This window comes from Cryphonectria parasitica (genome assembly GCF_011745365.1).
Source record: "Cryphonectria parasitica EP155 unplaced genomic scaffold M406scaffold_1, whole genome shotgun sequence".
Lineage (NCBI taxonomy): Eukaryota > Fungi > Ascomycota > Sordariomycetes > Diaporthales > Cryphonectriaceae > Cryphonectria > Cryphonectria parasitica.
This window is the reverse complement of record NW_024468909.1, coordinates 3900810-3915957: the sequence shown is the minus strand read 5'-3', so window position 1 is coordinate 3915957 and position 15148 is coordinate 3900810. Positions and strand designations below refer to the sequence as shown.

Below are 15148 nucleotides of genomic sequence, written 5' to 3'. Positions count from 1 at the left end.
GGGGTTTTAAAAAAAAAAAAAAAAAAAAAAAAAAGAGACGCCTTATAGTGACTGATAAGATGGGAATTTTCATTTACAACGAAGTTGATATCAGCACTAGAGGAGAGTACTTATGTAGCATGAACTTTGGATCCATGATTTGACGACATCTTCATGTGACGATGGTGATGGTAGTGGAGGCGGCTACCTCTACTTGGGTTTTTGATGGACCAAGTCTCCTACCACATCCCTTGATGAGAAATACACATGCATAACTATGTATGAGATCTTATCCTCGGAGGGGAAAGACTTTCTCAAATCGACGCCTTGGCCGAACCACTCAGCAGATCCTGAACAAACTTCTCAATTTTCCCATTCGTCTGCTCCGCCCACGGCGCCCACAGCGCCCAGTGCGTCCCGTCGACCGAAGCCTTCGTCAGGTTCTCAAAGAAAGCGTCCATACCCGCCGCCATGGACGGCAGCAGCGCAGCGTCCTGAGCCGCAGTGACCATCAGGGATGGGATCTTGATCTTGGGCTGCTGCCCGTCCTTGAGCAGCGCCAGCTCTTCCTCGTAGTTGATCTTGCGCGTGCGGTACCAGTTCAGCGGGCCCCGGACGCCGTTCCTCGCGTACTGCTGCACGTAGAAGTCGACCTCCTCAGCGTTCAGCAGGGGGCAGTCGCCCATCTTGTCAATGTTCTCAAAGAACACGCCCTTTTCTACCGAGAAGACGTGCTCGCCCGCGGGGCCCTGCGCACCATACATACCCTTGAGCCAGCCGCGGATCTTGTCCGGGTCGCTGCCGATCTCGCGCTCCACGTCGGGCCCGGCGAGCTGCGCCTGGTATGAAAAGTTGGGCAGCCTCTTGATCATGTCTGGGATGTCGATGAAGACGGGGGAAGGGGGCACATAAGGGGTGCAGATGCTGAAGACGCCCTTGAGCAGCTCCGGGTGCCACAGGGCGAAACGCCAGACCAACATGCCGCCCCAGTCGTGGCCGCCGAGGATGATCTGGCCGTCGGGCCCGCAGATCTGCCGCACGAGCTCGGCGAAGTCGTCGCAGACGGACTTGAGACTGTACAGGGCCAGATCCTGGGGTGCATCGGTGCCGCCGTAGCCGAGACAGTCGGGCACGATCACCTCGAGGCCGAGGGAGAGCAGCAGGGGCACCTGGTGGCGCCAACCAAAGGAGAGGTCGGGCCAGCCGTGGACGAGCAGGACGGTGCCCTTGATGGTGCCTGAGGGCTTACCGTGGAGATAGTGGTATGTCCTTCCGCGCAGGTTGGCCGTGGCGGACTGGACCCGCGGGTCATTTGGCTTGAGCTTGTCGACGGGCATGATGTGGATGATGGGTGATGGATGGTATGGCGTGGTGGTCGTTTGTTAAAATTGGGAAGGATGAAAACCCTTGGTGGTGGTGATGAGGAGGAGGAGGAGGAGGGGTAGAATGAGGAGGATTGGATGGAGCAAGCCCAAAGAGAGCAAGAATTGTAACCAGTTGAGGAAGGGGCGACTGCTGTGGTTCTTATATGCCCTACGTAAAGTGGAGGAAGGACCTGATCAGAGATGTTCTAGGTACATACTTCAGTACTCATGTACTTGTCGCTACTGTAGCTAGCTTAATAGTGGGACTCTCGCCGTGGAGCGGAAGCTTAGACGACGTCACCAAGATGTTCCTTCCCGCGAATAAACCCTTGTTCAAGCGCGCGCCCTCTTTCAAGCCACTTGGGAAAAAAAATCCCCTAGTTCCCTACTCTGTGCACTCAACCTCGGAAGTGTTGCTTGGACTAGAACAATTATCTGATGGGTCGCGGATGAAAAGGAGGAAAAGGGGAGGGGGGAATAAGGTGATCCTGAGCGGATTTTCTCAAGAAACAACAGATACCTACAGATTTTTGGGGAATAACGACGCGAAACCGACCGAGGCATCCCCACTCGAGATTGCTGTGCGCCAACCGTTGCAGGAATGCATGCAGGGATTGGCAGCCTCGGCTTGTCGAAAATGCCCTCTTTTTGCTGACCTGATTTTCCAAGCTGTATTGTATTTGTAAGTGTTTATTTTCCCCTTCTGCCCCTCTTGACTCTTAATCTTTCTTATCGTCTCATGTGTCATGCGTGCTCTGGATAGATACATCCCAATATGCAAGAGCATGAGTAGCATTACCAAGAACCAATCTATTACAGCGCTGTCCTAGACTACGAAGCTCATTTGCTGATTTGTAATGTGAGATAATTAGCCGTAGAGGATCTCGAAGAATACGGAAGGTCAGCACTGTTGTACCAGATGTCAGAACCATAAATAAACAACAGCCAGGTACACCATCCAGGATAATCATGCTGACGACACCTAAGACCCGGCTGAGAGAGCATATTTGGTCAGAGAAAGAGAGCAAGTACGAAACTGCCGGTAACCCTGTTGCTCTGGTGCTTGCAGGTGAATCAGTTCTCGAGACTGCCCTCAAAACGACCTTCATTTATATTGCAGTCGGCAGTGAATTACCACCCTCAAGCATACCTTTTCAAGGGATTGAAGACGTAGGAAAAGCAATGATTAATATGATTTCAGTGTCGCTGAGAAGATCGCCAAGAGAAACGAGGGGGCGGCAAGCTTGTTTTTGTCACGTACAACAGAGACAGAGCTGTCATGGGCGCAGGATGTTGAAACCAGACCGTAATTATAGTAAGCTCACTCACATCAGGTAAGCACCTACCTTTTCGGAATAAGACAGGCGGCTGTTGTAGTACTTATGGTACTGCTTCCTGACGCCGCTCACCTTGTGCGATCGTAGCACCATATGGTGCCTGGGAGGGAAAACCTCCTTCCTTTTAATTGCCTGTAAGTTGGAGGGGGACTTGTTCATCTTGGAAGAGGATTTGCGGGAGGTCCTGAGGGAGGTCTCAGGAGAGGTCTTTGGGGTCGACTTTGAAGATTCGACCGCCTGCCCCTCGGCCGCAGGCATTTTGTCACGTCCTTGCTGTTGCTGTGTCTCGCTCTGCGTCCACTGGGAAAAGTGAACCGGGTACTGCAACACCTCCTCCGCCCCCTCTTCCTCCTCCTCCGCCTCTTTTTCACCGTCCTCTTGCTTCTCTGACTCCTTCTCTTCCTCGTTCCACTGCGGTGGTGGTGGCGGCCGCCGCTGCTGCGGCCTAGCCCAAATATGCTCATCTCCGGCATACCCAATAGTAGACGTTTGGTTAGGAGGATAGTGCGCATACTCTTGTGCATTGCAAAGGCACATTGTTCTTCCGTTTGCGAAATATGCGCTTCCATATGATATGAACAACTGCTCACCTGCCGCAATATCACGACCGGCACGGAACAAGACTACGTTATAACGACGGCCGTACATTGTAGCTCGGGTAGACACGTTTGGCGTGCAGTGATGATTCATGAATCGCTGTCCAGGGTTGAATACGTAGTTAGCATTGTCCTGAGAGGAAATTTCTGAAGAATAAAAGGTAAAGCTTCCATGCTTTCGACAATTTGGGATAAGAGTGCTAGTGATGAACAGATATTTACCAATATGCACAAGTGAGAGAAGGGACACTAAGCAGTGCTTCATTTGTTGGGGGAAGGAGGCATATCAATCATTACTTACCGCCCAGTTACCAAACTGCATCGCTGTGCACTGAACCCGGTCGGAAATGCTGAAGCTAAAGAGATCGTCCTTGAGGCTGAGGTTCGCGGGAAGCAACTCACCAAGATACTCACCCAGCGGTGTGCCTTTTGGGATGGCGACCTTGGCAAAGGCACCCATTCCCATGATCCCGGCATCACGGATCTCAACCATCTCTTCGGCGGGGATGCTGACGGTGCGGCGAAACTCGTCGACGCAGGGCTGTCCGGGGCAAGCATCATCACGCCGGTGACAGACCCTGCAGTGCATTGAAAGCGAGTTTCTGGCCAAAAGTCCCTCAACTGTTGGTGAAGAACTGCCGGCCCAGTCCTGCCGGGAGGCGAGATACTCAGAGATCTTTACGGGCAGAATGTCGTACCCGGAGCCAAGTGGCTGCAGATTGCCATGCTCATCTCGCCACTGGAAGAGAAGTCCAGGCGCCGTGGACTCTTCAGGAACCTGTTTTGTCATAATTAAATCTTTCTTTCATACGTTAAGCAACCGATGGTGCCTTTTGCTATATCATTTGCCGTTCGAGTGTGTCGGACTGGGTCCATGTGAAACTGTGAAATGTGATTGAAGACAAGCCATTGTGAGATTGAGACTGGAAAAGGACGAGCAAACAAGTCTCTATTTAACGTTTGGGAAAAGGGGTTATCTCTCTGTCTTTGTTCGCAGAAGACATTGACATTGTGACATATTTATAGTCACTCGTCTTTAGGGAAAGAGGTCTATTATTGCTCAATGGGACAAAGCTCATTCAATGTGACTGAGCCAGACTGGCCCGCCAAAGAATGGAAACGATAACAAGTTCCCGTCATGGGAACTGTGCTAAGGAGAACAAGAGAATCGAGATCTGGTTAAGCAAGCATGTCAATGCAGAAAGGCCTCCAGTTTGCAAAAAGAAGAGGTAGTGAAGTAAAAGCAGAGAGGTTAAAGGTCAAGACAAGGGATTGATTGATCAGTCTTCAACAAGCAAGGAAGGACGTCGAGAATATATTGATTAGTAATATCATCTGCCTTGCATTAGCAGTGTCCAGGCTTGTTAGGCTTGCCAGGGTACCCACTGAGCGTACACCCTACGTACCATAGTACATCGGCTATTGATGATGTGATCCGGCGCCGCTTTCGGCCCCACGCGGTGGCTCTTGATCGCAAATGCCCTCAAAAAGAAACATTTTCCTTCCACAATAACACATCGCCACCCCCTTCCCACGGAGAGCCGTGACCGACGAAAAAAGGAACAGAAAAGGGTGCGACATAGTTGGAGCCGTCCTCCTCCAACAGAAGCCGTCAAGATGATACGCCAGACGGTCCGCTCGTTCGCGAGCAGCGCACGCCGCCTGGCCGAGACGCCTTATATGGGCATCGCCCAGGCGCAAGGCATTGCGAGGGGCCTGACAGGAGGTAAGCAAGATGGCTCTCTCTAAGGCCAACATCTACTACTCCGCAATGTTTATGAAAAGAAAGAAGAAGAAGAAGAAGAAGAAGAAGAAGAAGAAGAAGAAGAAGAAGAAGAAGAAGAAGAAGAAGAAGAAGAAGAAGAAGAAGAAGAAGAAGAAGAAGAAGAAAAAACAGCCATGCTGACTTGACTGTTCTTTCTTTCTTTTTTTTTTCGCTCCAGCCATCGGCAACACCCCCCTCATCCGCCTCAACACCATCTCCGAGCAGACAGGCTGTGAGGTCCTAGGCAAGGCCGAGTTCATGAACCCAGGCGGCAGCGTCAAGGACCGCGCAGCGCTCTACGTGGTACGCGACGCCGAGCGAAAGGGCCTCCTGAACCCGGGCGGCACCGTGGTGGAGGGCACAGCAGGCAACACGGGCATCGGCCTGGCGCACGTGTGCAGGTCGCTGGGCTACAAGCTGGTCATCTACATGCCCAACACGCAGTCGCAGGGCAAGATCGACCTGCTGCGGCTCCTGGGCGCCGAGGTGTACCCCGTCCCCGCCGTGGCCTTTGACAACCCGGAGAACTACAACCACCAGGCGCGCCGGCACGCGGAGCGCCTGGGCACGGGCAACGCCGTGTGGACGAACCAGTTCGACAACACGGCCAACAGGCAGGCGCACATCGAGACCACGGGCCCGGAGATCTGGGCGCAGACAAAGGGCAAGGTCGATGCCTTTACCTGCGCCACGGGCACCGCCGGCACGCTGGCCGGCACGACGAGGTATCTGAAGGAGATCAGCGGCGGGCGGGTCAAGTCGTTTCTCGCGGACCCGCCGGGGAGCGTGCTGCACTCGTACGTGCAGTCCGGCGGCAAGCTGATTGACAGGACGGGGTCGAGCATCACCGAGGGCATCGGGCAGGGTCGCATCACGGACAACCTGAAGCCTGACCTTGACCTGGTGGATGACTCGCTGCACATCTCGGACGAGAAGACCATCGAGATGGTGTACAGGTGTCTGGACGAGGAGGGCCTCTACCTGGGCGCCAGCTCCACGCTCAATGTCGTCGCGGCCAAGGAAGTTGCCGAGAAGATGGGACCGGGACACACGGTCGTCACCATGCTGTGTGACGGCGCGTATAGATATGCCGACCGCCTGTTCTCGCGCAAGTGGCTGACGGAGAAGAAGCTCATAGACGCCATACCGGAGAGCCTGCACAGGTACATTGTTCTTCCATGAGAAGAGCAGGCGAATATAATAAAATACAATTGAATCACTGTAATTAACAGCAGCACATTGAATTTTCATGGCACTTATGCTGCTGTTTCTGCTGCTGCTGCCGCCGCCTTCTTTGTCTTTTGGACCTGAGGCTCAGCAAAGCACTTCTCGTACATGGTCGCCCCGCGCTTGCCCTTCTCAACCGCCGCAAGGGCGTCATGGACTTCTGCGCTCACTGCGTTCCTCCGCGACTTGAGCTCCTGTCCCATCTCGTCGGCGCCCAGAGCCTCGACAGCCAGGTCAAACCCCCTCAGGATCGGTGCAGCGACCGTCAGGAATCTGTTCCTCTCCATCAGGTACGCCATCCCTTCGGGGTCGACGTATGCCTCATGCGGATGCAGCTCCAGAAGCCCCTTGTTCTCAGGCCACTGCTCCAGTACAATCTGCGCGTAGACGCGCAGCCTCTTCATGTGCTCCCCGTCCTTTCCATGCTTGACCACCATCGCTGCCGCCAGCAACAAAGGTGTCGCCAGGACCTGAGGGTCCTTCCGTAGCGGGAACCGGTCCGTCTTCTCAAATGTCGTCTTCGCCTGTCCCTGCAGCTGGTGGCCCTCCTCCGCCAGGAACTGTATCACCCTCTCCGCGTTCCTGTACGCCCTCTCGGTTGCCCCGGCCGTCCAGCCCTCGCTCGCAGCCTGCCAGACCACGGCGGTCATGACCTCCTGCACCGTCTCGGACGAGTCCAGCTTCAGGCCTGTGCGCCCCGGGTTCTTCATGGCCTCGAACACAGGGCCCATGTGCCCTGCCTGCCCTGCTTTCCTCACGATCTTGGGCCAGTCCGACGGCAGGAATCTACGGTTCGCGTTGAACCAGAGGGCCTCGAGCAGGCCGGGCAGCTTCTGCCAGTCGTTGGTGGTGCGCATGTTGTCCATGGCCTGGTACAGCATGCGGCGGGCGGCGGGCACAGCGCCGCCGGCCGAGTCGATGTGGCGTAGGCGGATGCGCTGGTCGTCGAGCTCGATCTCGATGGGGTCCTGCTCCAGCTTGTGTTTCCAGCGCGAGCGGAAGAGCTTCTTGCGCTGCGGGACGGAGAGGTACGAGGGCAGGATGATCTTGTGGGTGAGCTCCTTGAGGATCTTGTCGAGGTCTTCGTTGGAGGATCTGCTGAAGGTTATTATGCTGCCTGTCACCCTTTTGTGTCAGCATTTCTATTCCTTTAGTCATATCATGATGTTGTCTGAGGGACCAGGTCGAAGGAAGAACTGCTTTTTTTCTGCTCTGCTCACCTTGGGCTGCTGTGGCAGAGAAACATCTTGCCTGTGCAGGCGCTGTTGACCTAATCGACGCGTCCACCAGAGAACGGCCAGCCTTGAGGGCCGGCCGTATTGTATTAATTGACATGCCTGCTGTGTGTGTGTGTGGTTTGAAATGCAAACCAGGCCGTGGAAAAGAAAGAAGCTCGGCGTCTCCAATCACGCAGTGGACTCAAAAAGTTGCAGGTGCAAAGTGCCTGCCGAGAAAGAGGACGCCGTTCTGCCGCAGGTGGGGCCCCTCGGTCTGGTAATGGAATTGAACCAATCATGACTTGTCAATCCGACAACCCCTGCTCGACGTCTCTCAATCGTCTCCAAGAATTTGAGCTTCCATCGACTTTGATCATAGCATTTTGATCCATATCCCATCGCGGGTCGCGAGACCACAGCTACACATACACACACGTCATGAGCGCAATATCATTAAGACGGCCACTTGGCTGTCTTAAGACCATTCTTCGTCAGAGCAGAACACAACGATCACAACAACAACAGAGGAGAGGCTACGCCAACGCCATCCTCAAAGAGCCTCAACATATCCCTCCAGTGCCACCAACGCCTGCTCCCAAATTATGTCAGTCCAACAATCCAGATACACACACGCGCACAGAGAGAGTTTGTGTGTGAGAACGAGAGAGAGAGAGTATAGACCCTCCTACCTACTAACACAAGATCATCTTCCACCACACCACAGACGCCATCGCCAACAAGACCCACCACCTCAACCCAACCTCCAGCCCGGTCCGCACCGCCTTCGCCGTGTACACAACCCCCCTCACAGCACGCCCACACCTGGGCCTCGCCCCGACACCAACCCACCCCCACATCCTCCGGCCCGCGCCCTCCCCGATCGAAGCCCACCACGCCTACCAGATCAAGAAGATGGACCCCTCGGGCACCCGCACGCGCCTCTTCTCCAAGCAGAACCCCGACAGCGCCCGCGTCGGCGACATCCTGCTCGTCACCAGCAAGCGCGCCGCCGAGCCCTTTGCGGGCGTGCTGGTCGGCATCCGCCGCCGGGGCATCGAGACCGCCATCCTGCTGCGCGGCCAGCTGACCAAGATCGGCGTCGAGATGTGGTTCAAGATCTACAGCCGGAGCGTCACCGGCATCGAGATCGTGAAGCGTGCCAAGAAGAGGGCCAGGCGCGCCAAGCTGACCTACCTGCGCAAGCCCAAGCATGATATCGGCAGCGTGGACCATATCGTGCGGGAGTGGCGGAAAGGCCGGAATGTCTTTGCTAGTGCTGGTAAGAAGAAGGGCAAGAAGAAGAGGGTGCTGGAGTTTTAGGTGAGGTTAGGTGGAAAGGGGAGCAATTCGGGATTGTGAAGATGTGGGCGGCGGTGGATAAAAAGAGAGAAAGTATGATGGTGGTAGCTGCATGTTCCCGGTGACACTGCTCTGAGAATCTAGTACATGTACAAAAACAGAAGAAAGAAAGAAAGATATACCTACCAAAATGTCATTGCCCACAGTTCTGAAGGCAAGCAAGCGTAATATGCAAGATGAAGAGTCATACATTTATATTGACGACCTTGTAATATGTACGGGATGAAAACCGACCAGTCTACTAAATTCTAGGCCGTGATCATCAGCGAGAGACCTAGACCACAATACATACATATATATATATATACACACAAGAGAGCCCCCCTTCTGAAGAAAATTGACATTTCTATGCCGCCGAAGGGTATCCAAATGATTAAATAAAGACTCCAGACCCAATGTCGCTGAACGAACATAATTCAGACCTGAGTGTCATGAAAACTCCTCCTTTTTACGTCCCATGTTTCCCAATTCCGCTGTATCCGCTGCCCATGCATACGCAATTGTTTTCTGTTTTCCATTTCGCGCCAAGAATAGTAACGAGAATCATAGATGGCCCACCCCGTATGGGGAACATGGGAGAGGCAAAGGGTTCAAACATTTCAGTGGGAAAATCCACTAGACCTCTTCCCTCCCTCTTGTATTATACTCGGACCTTCTCGAGAGCGAGTACGTGTCTGACCTCCTCGGGATACTCCGGAAATTCTCAAAGCCGGGGTCATCATGGCCCTCGTCCCCTGTGGCATGACCACTCATGGGCCTCCTCGGTGACTGGGGCAACGCAGGACCGGGGTGCAGTAACGACGTGAGAAGGTTGCTGTTGACACGGTCGACGCGGTTCTCTCCGCCGGCGCTCCTGCTGCGCCTGCGGCTCAAGCTTCTCGCATCCGTCCCGACCGAGACGGCCGAGTTGCGCCGCGGTAGCGTCCTCGTCTTGGGCAGCACCGGCTCCTCGGCCTCCTTCAGGTAGCGGGACTCGGACGGCAGCAGTACAGCGCGATCAAGACCATAAGGCAGGCCACGGTGGCGACCACGAATTTGCATCGCAATGATGACCAGCTTGCCGACGGTGGTGAACTGGGACGACAGGCTGGCATCGATGCCGGTGTAGCCGAGGCTCAGACCGACGGTGCCGTAGGCGCTGACGATCTCGAAGAGGATGGCAAACATGCTGAAGTCGTTGTTCTGGATACGTGGCCCCTCGGAGATGGCCAGGATGAAGAAGCCGATGAAGATGTACCAAAGGTCAAAGGACAGCTGGCGCCGCAAGTGGGCGCCCACGTAGCTAAGGGATCCTGCCGGCTCGGCCTCATCGTGATCCTCATGACCGCTTCCGTGGTAAATGCCAAGAGATTTCTCCTCGTAGACGTTCGTGCGGCGGACGGAGATGGCGATGGGGAAGATGGAGATGTACATCATGATGAGGTAGGATGTCTGCACGCCGGGGTGAAGCTCTGCCAGGTTGACACAGGAGAACCCGGCGGTTCTCGTCGAGAAAGCCTGAAACGCGCCATCGAGAACTTTGATACCAGGGGATAGATCTGCGACCACGCCGCTCCCAAGCTGTTTGTGAGCGTGTCAGTACATATATCTTTCTTCGTTTACACACCTGCCGGGGTTGTGGTATACTCACATCAAGAATAACAAAGAAGAGCAGGTCGATACCATTGAGAATGACGAGCAGCCAGAAGAGCCACCACGTAGCTGCCGAGGGGAACAGCAGCGTGAAGCAGCGACGAGGATGGTCCAGCAGGAACCGAAGCTCCTCCCACAGGCCAGAACCTCTTGTGGTACACAAGCTGGAAAGCCAAATGATGAAGCGGAGCATCACCGGAAATCCTGTGTTGCCAATAACGATGAAAAAGCTCATGATGAGCAGTGGATAGACAGCCGTGTTGAACGAATTCATGCTGTCCGGTGTCAGAGTGAAGCCCAGATCGGTGAAAGCCGAAGTGCCCGTGAAGATGCCCCACCAAGCCCGGCTCTGTCCATCAGCGTCAACGATCAAGCCATAGGAAGTATGGAAGATCCATGGGGTCAGCATGACGATAGCCAACGCGAAGAATCCCCAGAAATATAACGTCAGGATCAGAGCTAGCGTCTTGAGGGACCTGTACTCGATGCCGCCAAGCTCCTCCCTCTGTTCGTCTGTCAGCTCGCCCACAAAGGCCGAGTTTCGTCCCAGCGTGGGCTGCCAGCTTAGGTAGGGGGCGAGGTCGTACTTGTCCCTGCTGAGGGCATCTCGTATTGTGGAAACAGTATTTCGGCGTACGCGGGCAATCGATCCGCCGGTGCTCTGGTGATGAAGTTTGTCGCCACCATTATTCATGAATCGGGGCCTTCTGATCTTGAAAGGCGTGAACACGTTCAGGAATGCGATCGCATCGTCGTTGAACTCCTCTCTTCGGCTCGGCTTCTTCGCTGGCTCCTGGATGGTGATGCCCTTAGGACGCGCTGGTGTCTGTGCCTCGCCGTCGTTGAGACCGTACCCAGGCGTGAACAACGGCTCTGGGTCCTCCTCGGCCGCGCCGTCCTCCACCCTCCTCGGCCGCTCGCCCAGTTCGACATCCCTTGGCCCGGGGATGCGGAGAACCTCGTCGTTGTCGGTATTCCGTTGGCGCTGGAGAATGGCAATATGCTCCTCGTCGCTTCTTCCCGGCACCTTCAACATGGAGTTCTCCACGCCATCACTCCTCTTGACGGTACCGGCAAACGTGATGCCGGGCGTCTTCTCCTCTGCCGTGTTCTCATCTGCCGTGTTCTGGTCGTCGCCGCTATCCCCAGGGCTAGGACCGGAGCTGGCGCCGCTCACCGTCGTTCCGTTCGGCTCGTCGAGAACAAACCCATCGTTGGTTATTCGCTGCCTGGCGCCATTGTGCATGACTCTGATGTCACTCATGTTGACGCCGCCCATGGGCCGCTCGGTGGTCGTCTTGGCCTTGGACTTTGACTTTGTCATGGTAGCCCGGCGTGTCCGTGCCTCGCGGACGAGATCCTGGAACTTCTTTTCAAACCAGAACAAACGTAGGAACACCACAAACGAATTGATTGCCATGGGGTTCGAGACCATGGCGCAGATTATGATGACAACCTGCTGGAACGTGTTGAGCTTGTTCACATCGACCGGGTTCAGCCCGGCCTGAGTGTTGGCCCCGGCGGCGAAGAAGAGCGCATTTATGTAGGCCAGCTCTCCTGAGCCCGAGGCATACAATAAAATCGAGGCCAATATGGTCAGGCCTATCACCCAGAAGTCTATGTCCCATCAAATCAGCCACGAGAATGAGATTGAGGGCTTCCGAAGGAGAGCGGGAGGAGAGACTCACAGTGGATTGTGATGAAGTTGAAGTGAGGCTGCTTGGAAACAAAAGAGGGTTTTAGAGACTTGATTTGGTCCCAAAAGATGCTGTAGACTGGTGACACCATGCTGGGCCACCTGGGGTCTCCGGAGGCCCCGTCTCAGATGGTAAAAATGGTCTGTATATCGACAAAATTCAGGAATTGAAGTCTGTCTCTTCAATGAGACACTGCAGAATGCCTGTCCAGAGTTGTCCAGAACCAAAGCTTCATGATTGCAGTGTCTGGATCTCAAGGATTGTGATGATAAGTCCAAGGCATGGATTGGGAATCAAATGGTCGTTTCCAACCCTCTTCCAAGTCGACCTGCACCTGCTGCCGGGAGAACAAAGTTGAGGTTGTTCAGCAGGGTGTTGCACAGGCGGCAAGAAAATGGGAGTCCAATGGTGGCAATGGCGAAATTGACGTGGTCCAGATGATGCGCATGAAGAAACATGTACTAGCTGGGTAATTTGGTTGAATCTCGTAGACGAGCGATACAAGATTGGAGGTTGAGGTAACACAAGAGTCGAGTCCAAGGACCAGTGGTGATGATAGAAAGGAAAGCACAATCGATGGTTGGTAGTGCAGTGCGCCCAGGGTGGCGTTATCACACGACAGCTGCTCCCAAGCTGAAGAGGAAAAGCCGGGACACTGAATATCTGCCGATCGGGGTTTTGGCGGGACTGTAGTGCTTGCTCCTATTTGATCGTGAGTGCTGCGATTGGCGGCAGGCCAAAGGAAGCCCAGACCGTAATCTCAAAAGGAGAGGGAAAAAGGAAAGGAAGGAGAAAGAAAATTAAGAGGAAGAAAAGGAGTGACCTCACTTCCTTTTTTTTCTTCTTCTTCTCTCATTTTCTCTTCGTCTTCTTCCCCTTAGCACCCCCCTAGCCGTTGGCACTCCAGACACTGGACATAGCCGGTCCAGGCTCTTCCCAGTTTCCTCCGAGCCTGTCCACCCCTGTCAGCTGCGACTAGCGCTATATGTGGGTCTCGGGCCCTGGGATTGTTCAGGTAGTGCTAGAGGAGGGGCAGTGGTTTCCATCTATAGATCGCATCTCACAGCTGTAGTTGTAGTGGGAATTCTCCTTTCAGCATCTCAAAGGACGCTGATGTCGAATTTGTGTACTCTTCAGTAACAGCAAGTAGTAGTAGATTTTACTCGACACATCAACTTCGTCCCTCCACACTTAACTATCTGTCATCGCAATGTACGCAAAAGGATCCATTGAGGATGGTTTACACTGCTGTGTTAAAAATTACTTCCGACATTTGCCGTCATGCTTGTTTCTGTTCTCTCATCACCCCACGCCTGCCAAGGATGAGTTGTCATATGGGATGGTGGACATGTTGACAATGTGCCCACCTGTAAGCCTCTCAAACTTTCTTTGAACCGCACAAGGCGAAGTCCCCCTATGCAAGCACATGCAGCAGTCTCAGTCATGTCAGCCCATCCTGTACTACAGTATCAAGGAAAGGACTTGAGTTGTTAACAGCTTTGCCTCTGAGAACCCAGATCCTTTAATTCACCAAATGAACACTACTAGCCAGTGTGCTGGAAAAAAATACCCCCGCAGTGAGAGCCTCTTCTTTTCTTTGTCCCTTTTCTTTTTATCCTGCCTCCCTTTCTAAGCGACCAGAATATCCCTCACCCTCCGCAATAGAAGCGTCAGGGTCACTGAGCAACAACGATGATGTTATTGTCGATCGGCCTGCCGGCAAACCGTGGAACCCCCTTTTCCTCTCCAGCCATGCAAACCATGGCCAGGACCATTTCAACAAAAGACTGTGTCCACTTCTCCCAACGATAAGAAATATTACGCCACTGCCTGGCTTGACCTATCGAATATACTGTAAATCTTTACAAAACATTTTCGTACATCAATCTTAAGAGAGCGATTATGAATACACGGTAAATTCCATCATCGGGGTTTCGTCCTGGCACCATACGATCACCATCACACACCCCATCATGCCGACGGTAGCGGGCTCAAATTGTGGAAGCGGGTCTGGACCCTCCTCAGCGTCCAGGTCCATGCAGGTGATATGTTATAGTATATACCTCCGTCAACTCATAACGCACGATGACGGCATGGGCTTTCCAAGGTCTACACAAGGGTGGTATTGAGACCCTCTGGGATTTCGAGATTCCGTTCCGACCTACTGTCGTGATTATATGAAGAGGGCATGGAACAAACGGGTACAGCATGGTGTCATACTGTGCTCTAAGGTTGCAAAGGCTGCTGTAACATTACTGTACTTACTATTATGTATTTCACAGGCCTTTGCCCGACGGTGCCGTGCCCCGGCGGCGAGTATGAGTTATTATGGCCTGGATCTAGAGTTGTCCAGGCCGTGGGAGTGTGCTCTCTCTCTCTCTCTCTCGCTCCTTCTCGGCAATTTTCCAGTATCTTGTCTTCCTACTACTTTTTATGTTCCTTGAGAACAGATTTTCCCCGAAGTTGTATTGCTGCCAAGGTCTTTACTATCCTGTCCCCTCGGCGGAGAGCCGTAGGGAGCCGCTAGCACAGACATCAAGTCCTGTCACCAGCGCACAGAGCGAACGACATGCTTGGCATGCAAGACGATTGCGTGAACCTGTAGGACACGTTCCACTCGGTGCTCGCTATGTGACCCGCTCAGAAGTCACCACCGACCTTTTAAAGTCACACTCACCTGTGATCAAATTTGGGGGTTGAATGGGTTTGATCTAACTAAGTGTCCTATGTTTCATGCCATGAACGCCTGCCATGCAATGTCGCCCATCTATGTCGAGTTGCCATTTAAAAAGTTATACCACGCTCCCTAATGCCACTGCCGAGTACGCCACTTCCTTGACTTTTTATTTTCCACTGAAAGGAGGAGAAAAGCAAGAAAGAAGAAAAACCGAAAAGTTCGATTCGCGACAATTGTCAGTCTTTGAGTCGCCAAAGTCAAGCCAAAAACGCCAACGCATACATATCATGAGGTGATA

At 53.6% G+C, this 15148-nt stretch overlaps 6 protein-coding genes across 6 annotated transcripts; 2 read left to right on the top strand and 4 right to left on the bottom strand.

Moving 5' to 3' along the window:
* Nucleotides 1-116: 116 nt before the first annotated feature.
* On the bottom strand, nucleotides 117-1344 carry M406DRAFT_354468 (alpha/beta-hydrolase). Its single transcript, XM_040922924.1, has one exon. It carries the CDS (start codon nucleotides 1314-1316, stop codon nucleotides 294-296), a length of 1023 nt encoding a protein of 340 aa, XP_040781441.1. The 5' UTR covers nucleotides 1317-1344; the 3' UTR covers nucleotides 117-293.
* A 1073-nt stretch (nucleotides 1345-2417) lies between these two features.
* On the bottom strand, nucleotides 2418-4186 carry SET-5 (zinc-finger protein; the record flags this gene model as incomplete). The annotated part of the gene is made up of 7 exons (XM_040920032.1): nucleotides 2418-2446; nucleotides 2605-2617; nucleotides 2690-3144; nucleotides 3271-3376; nucleotides 3578-3817; nucleotides 3854-4054; nucleotides 4160-4186. 7 exons carry the CDS (start codon nucleotides 4184-4186, stop codon nucleotides 2418-2420), a joined length of 1071 nt encoding a protein of 356 aa, XP_040781440.1.
* A 707-nt stretch (nucleotides 4187-4893) lies between these two features.
* On the top strand, nucleotides 4894-6264 carry M406DRAFT_344197 (cysteine synthase; the record flags this gene model as incomplete). The annotated part of the gene is made up of 2 exons (XM_040921956.1): nucleotides 4894-5002; nucleotides 5220-6264. 2 exons carry the CDS (start codon nucleotides 4894-4896, stop codon nucleotides 6221-6223), a joined length of 1113 nt encoding a protein of 370 aa, XP_040781439.1. The 3' UTR covers nucleotides 6224-6264.
* A 33-nt stretch (nucleotides 6265-6297) lies between these two features.
* M406DRAFT_247642 (uncharacterized protein) lies at nucleotides 6298-7386 on the bottom strand (the record flags this gene model as incomplete). The annotated part of the gene is made up of 1 exon (XM_040916474.1): nucleotides 6298-7386. A coding segment is annotated over one exon (1089 nt), but the record flags the coding sequence as incomplete, so codon positions are not given.
* An 873-nt stretch (nucleotides 7387-8259) lies between these two features.
* Nucleotides 8260-8766, top strand: M406DRAFT_31954 (uncharacterized protein; the record flags this gene model as incomplete). The annotated part of the gene is made up of 1 exon (XM_040919325.1): nucleotides 8260-8766. A coding segment is annotated over one exon (507 nt), but the record flags the coding sequence as incomplete, so codon positions are not given.
* A 693-nt stretch (nucleotides 8767-9459) lies between these two features.
* M406DRAFT_247336 (uncharacterized protein) lies at nucleotides 9460-12264 on the bottom strand (the record flags this gene model as incomplete). Its single annotated transcript, XM_040916461.1, has 4 exons — nucleotides 9460-9958; nucleotides 10082-10404; nucleotides 10475-12093; nucleotides 12165-12264. The coding sequence occupies 4 exons, from the start codon at nucleotides 12262-12264 to the stop codon at nucleotides 9460-9462; spliced, it is 2541 nt and encodes an 846-aa protein (XP_040781436.1).
* Between the last annotated feature and the right edge of the window lie 2884 nt (nucleotides 12265-15148).

Excerpts from the sequence above, each read along its gene's own strand:
- M406DRAFT_354468 (XM_040922924.1), bottom strand. The coding sequence starts at position 1,316 with ATGCCCGTCGACAAGCTCAAGCCAAATGACCCGCGGGTCCAGTCCGCC.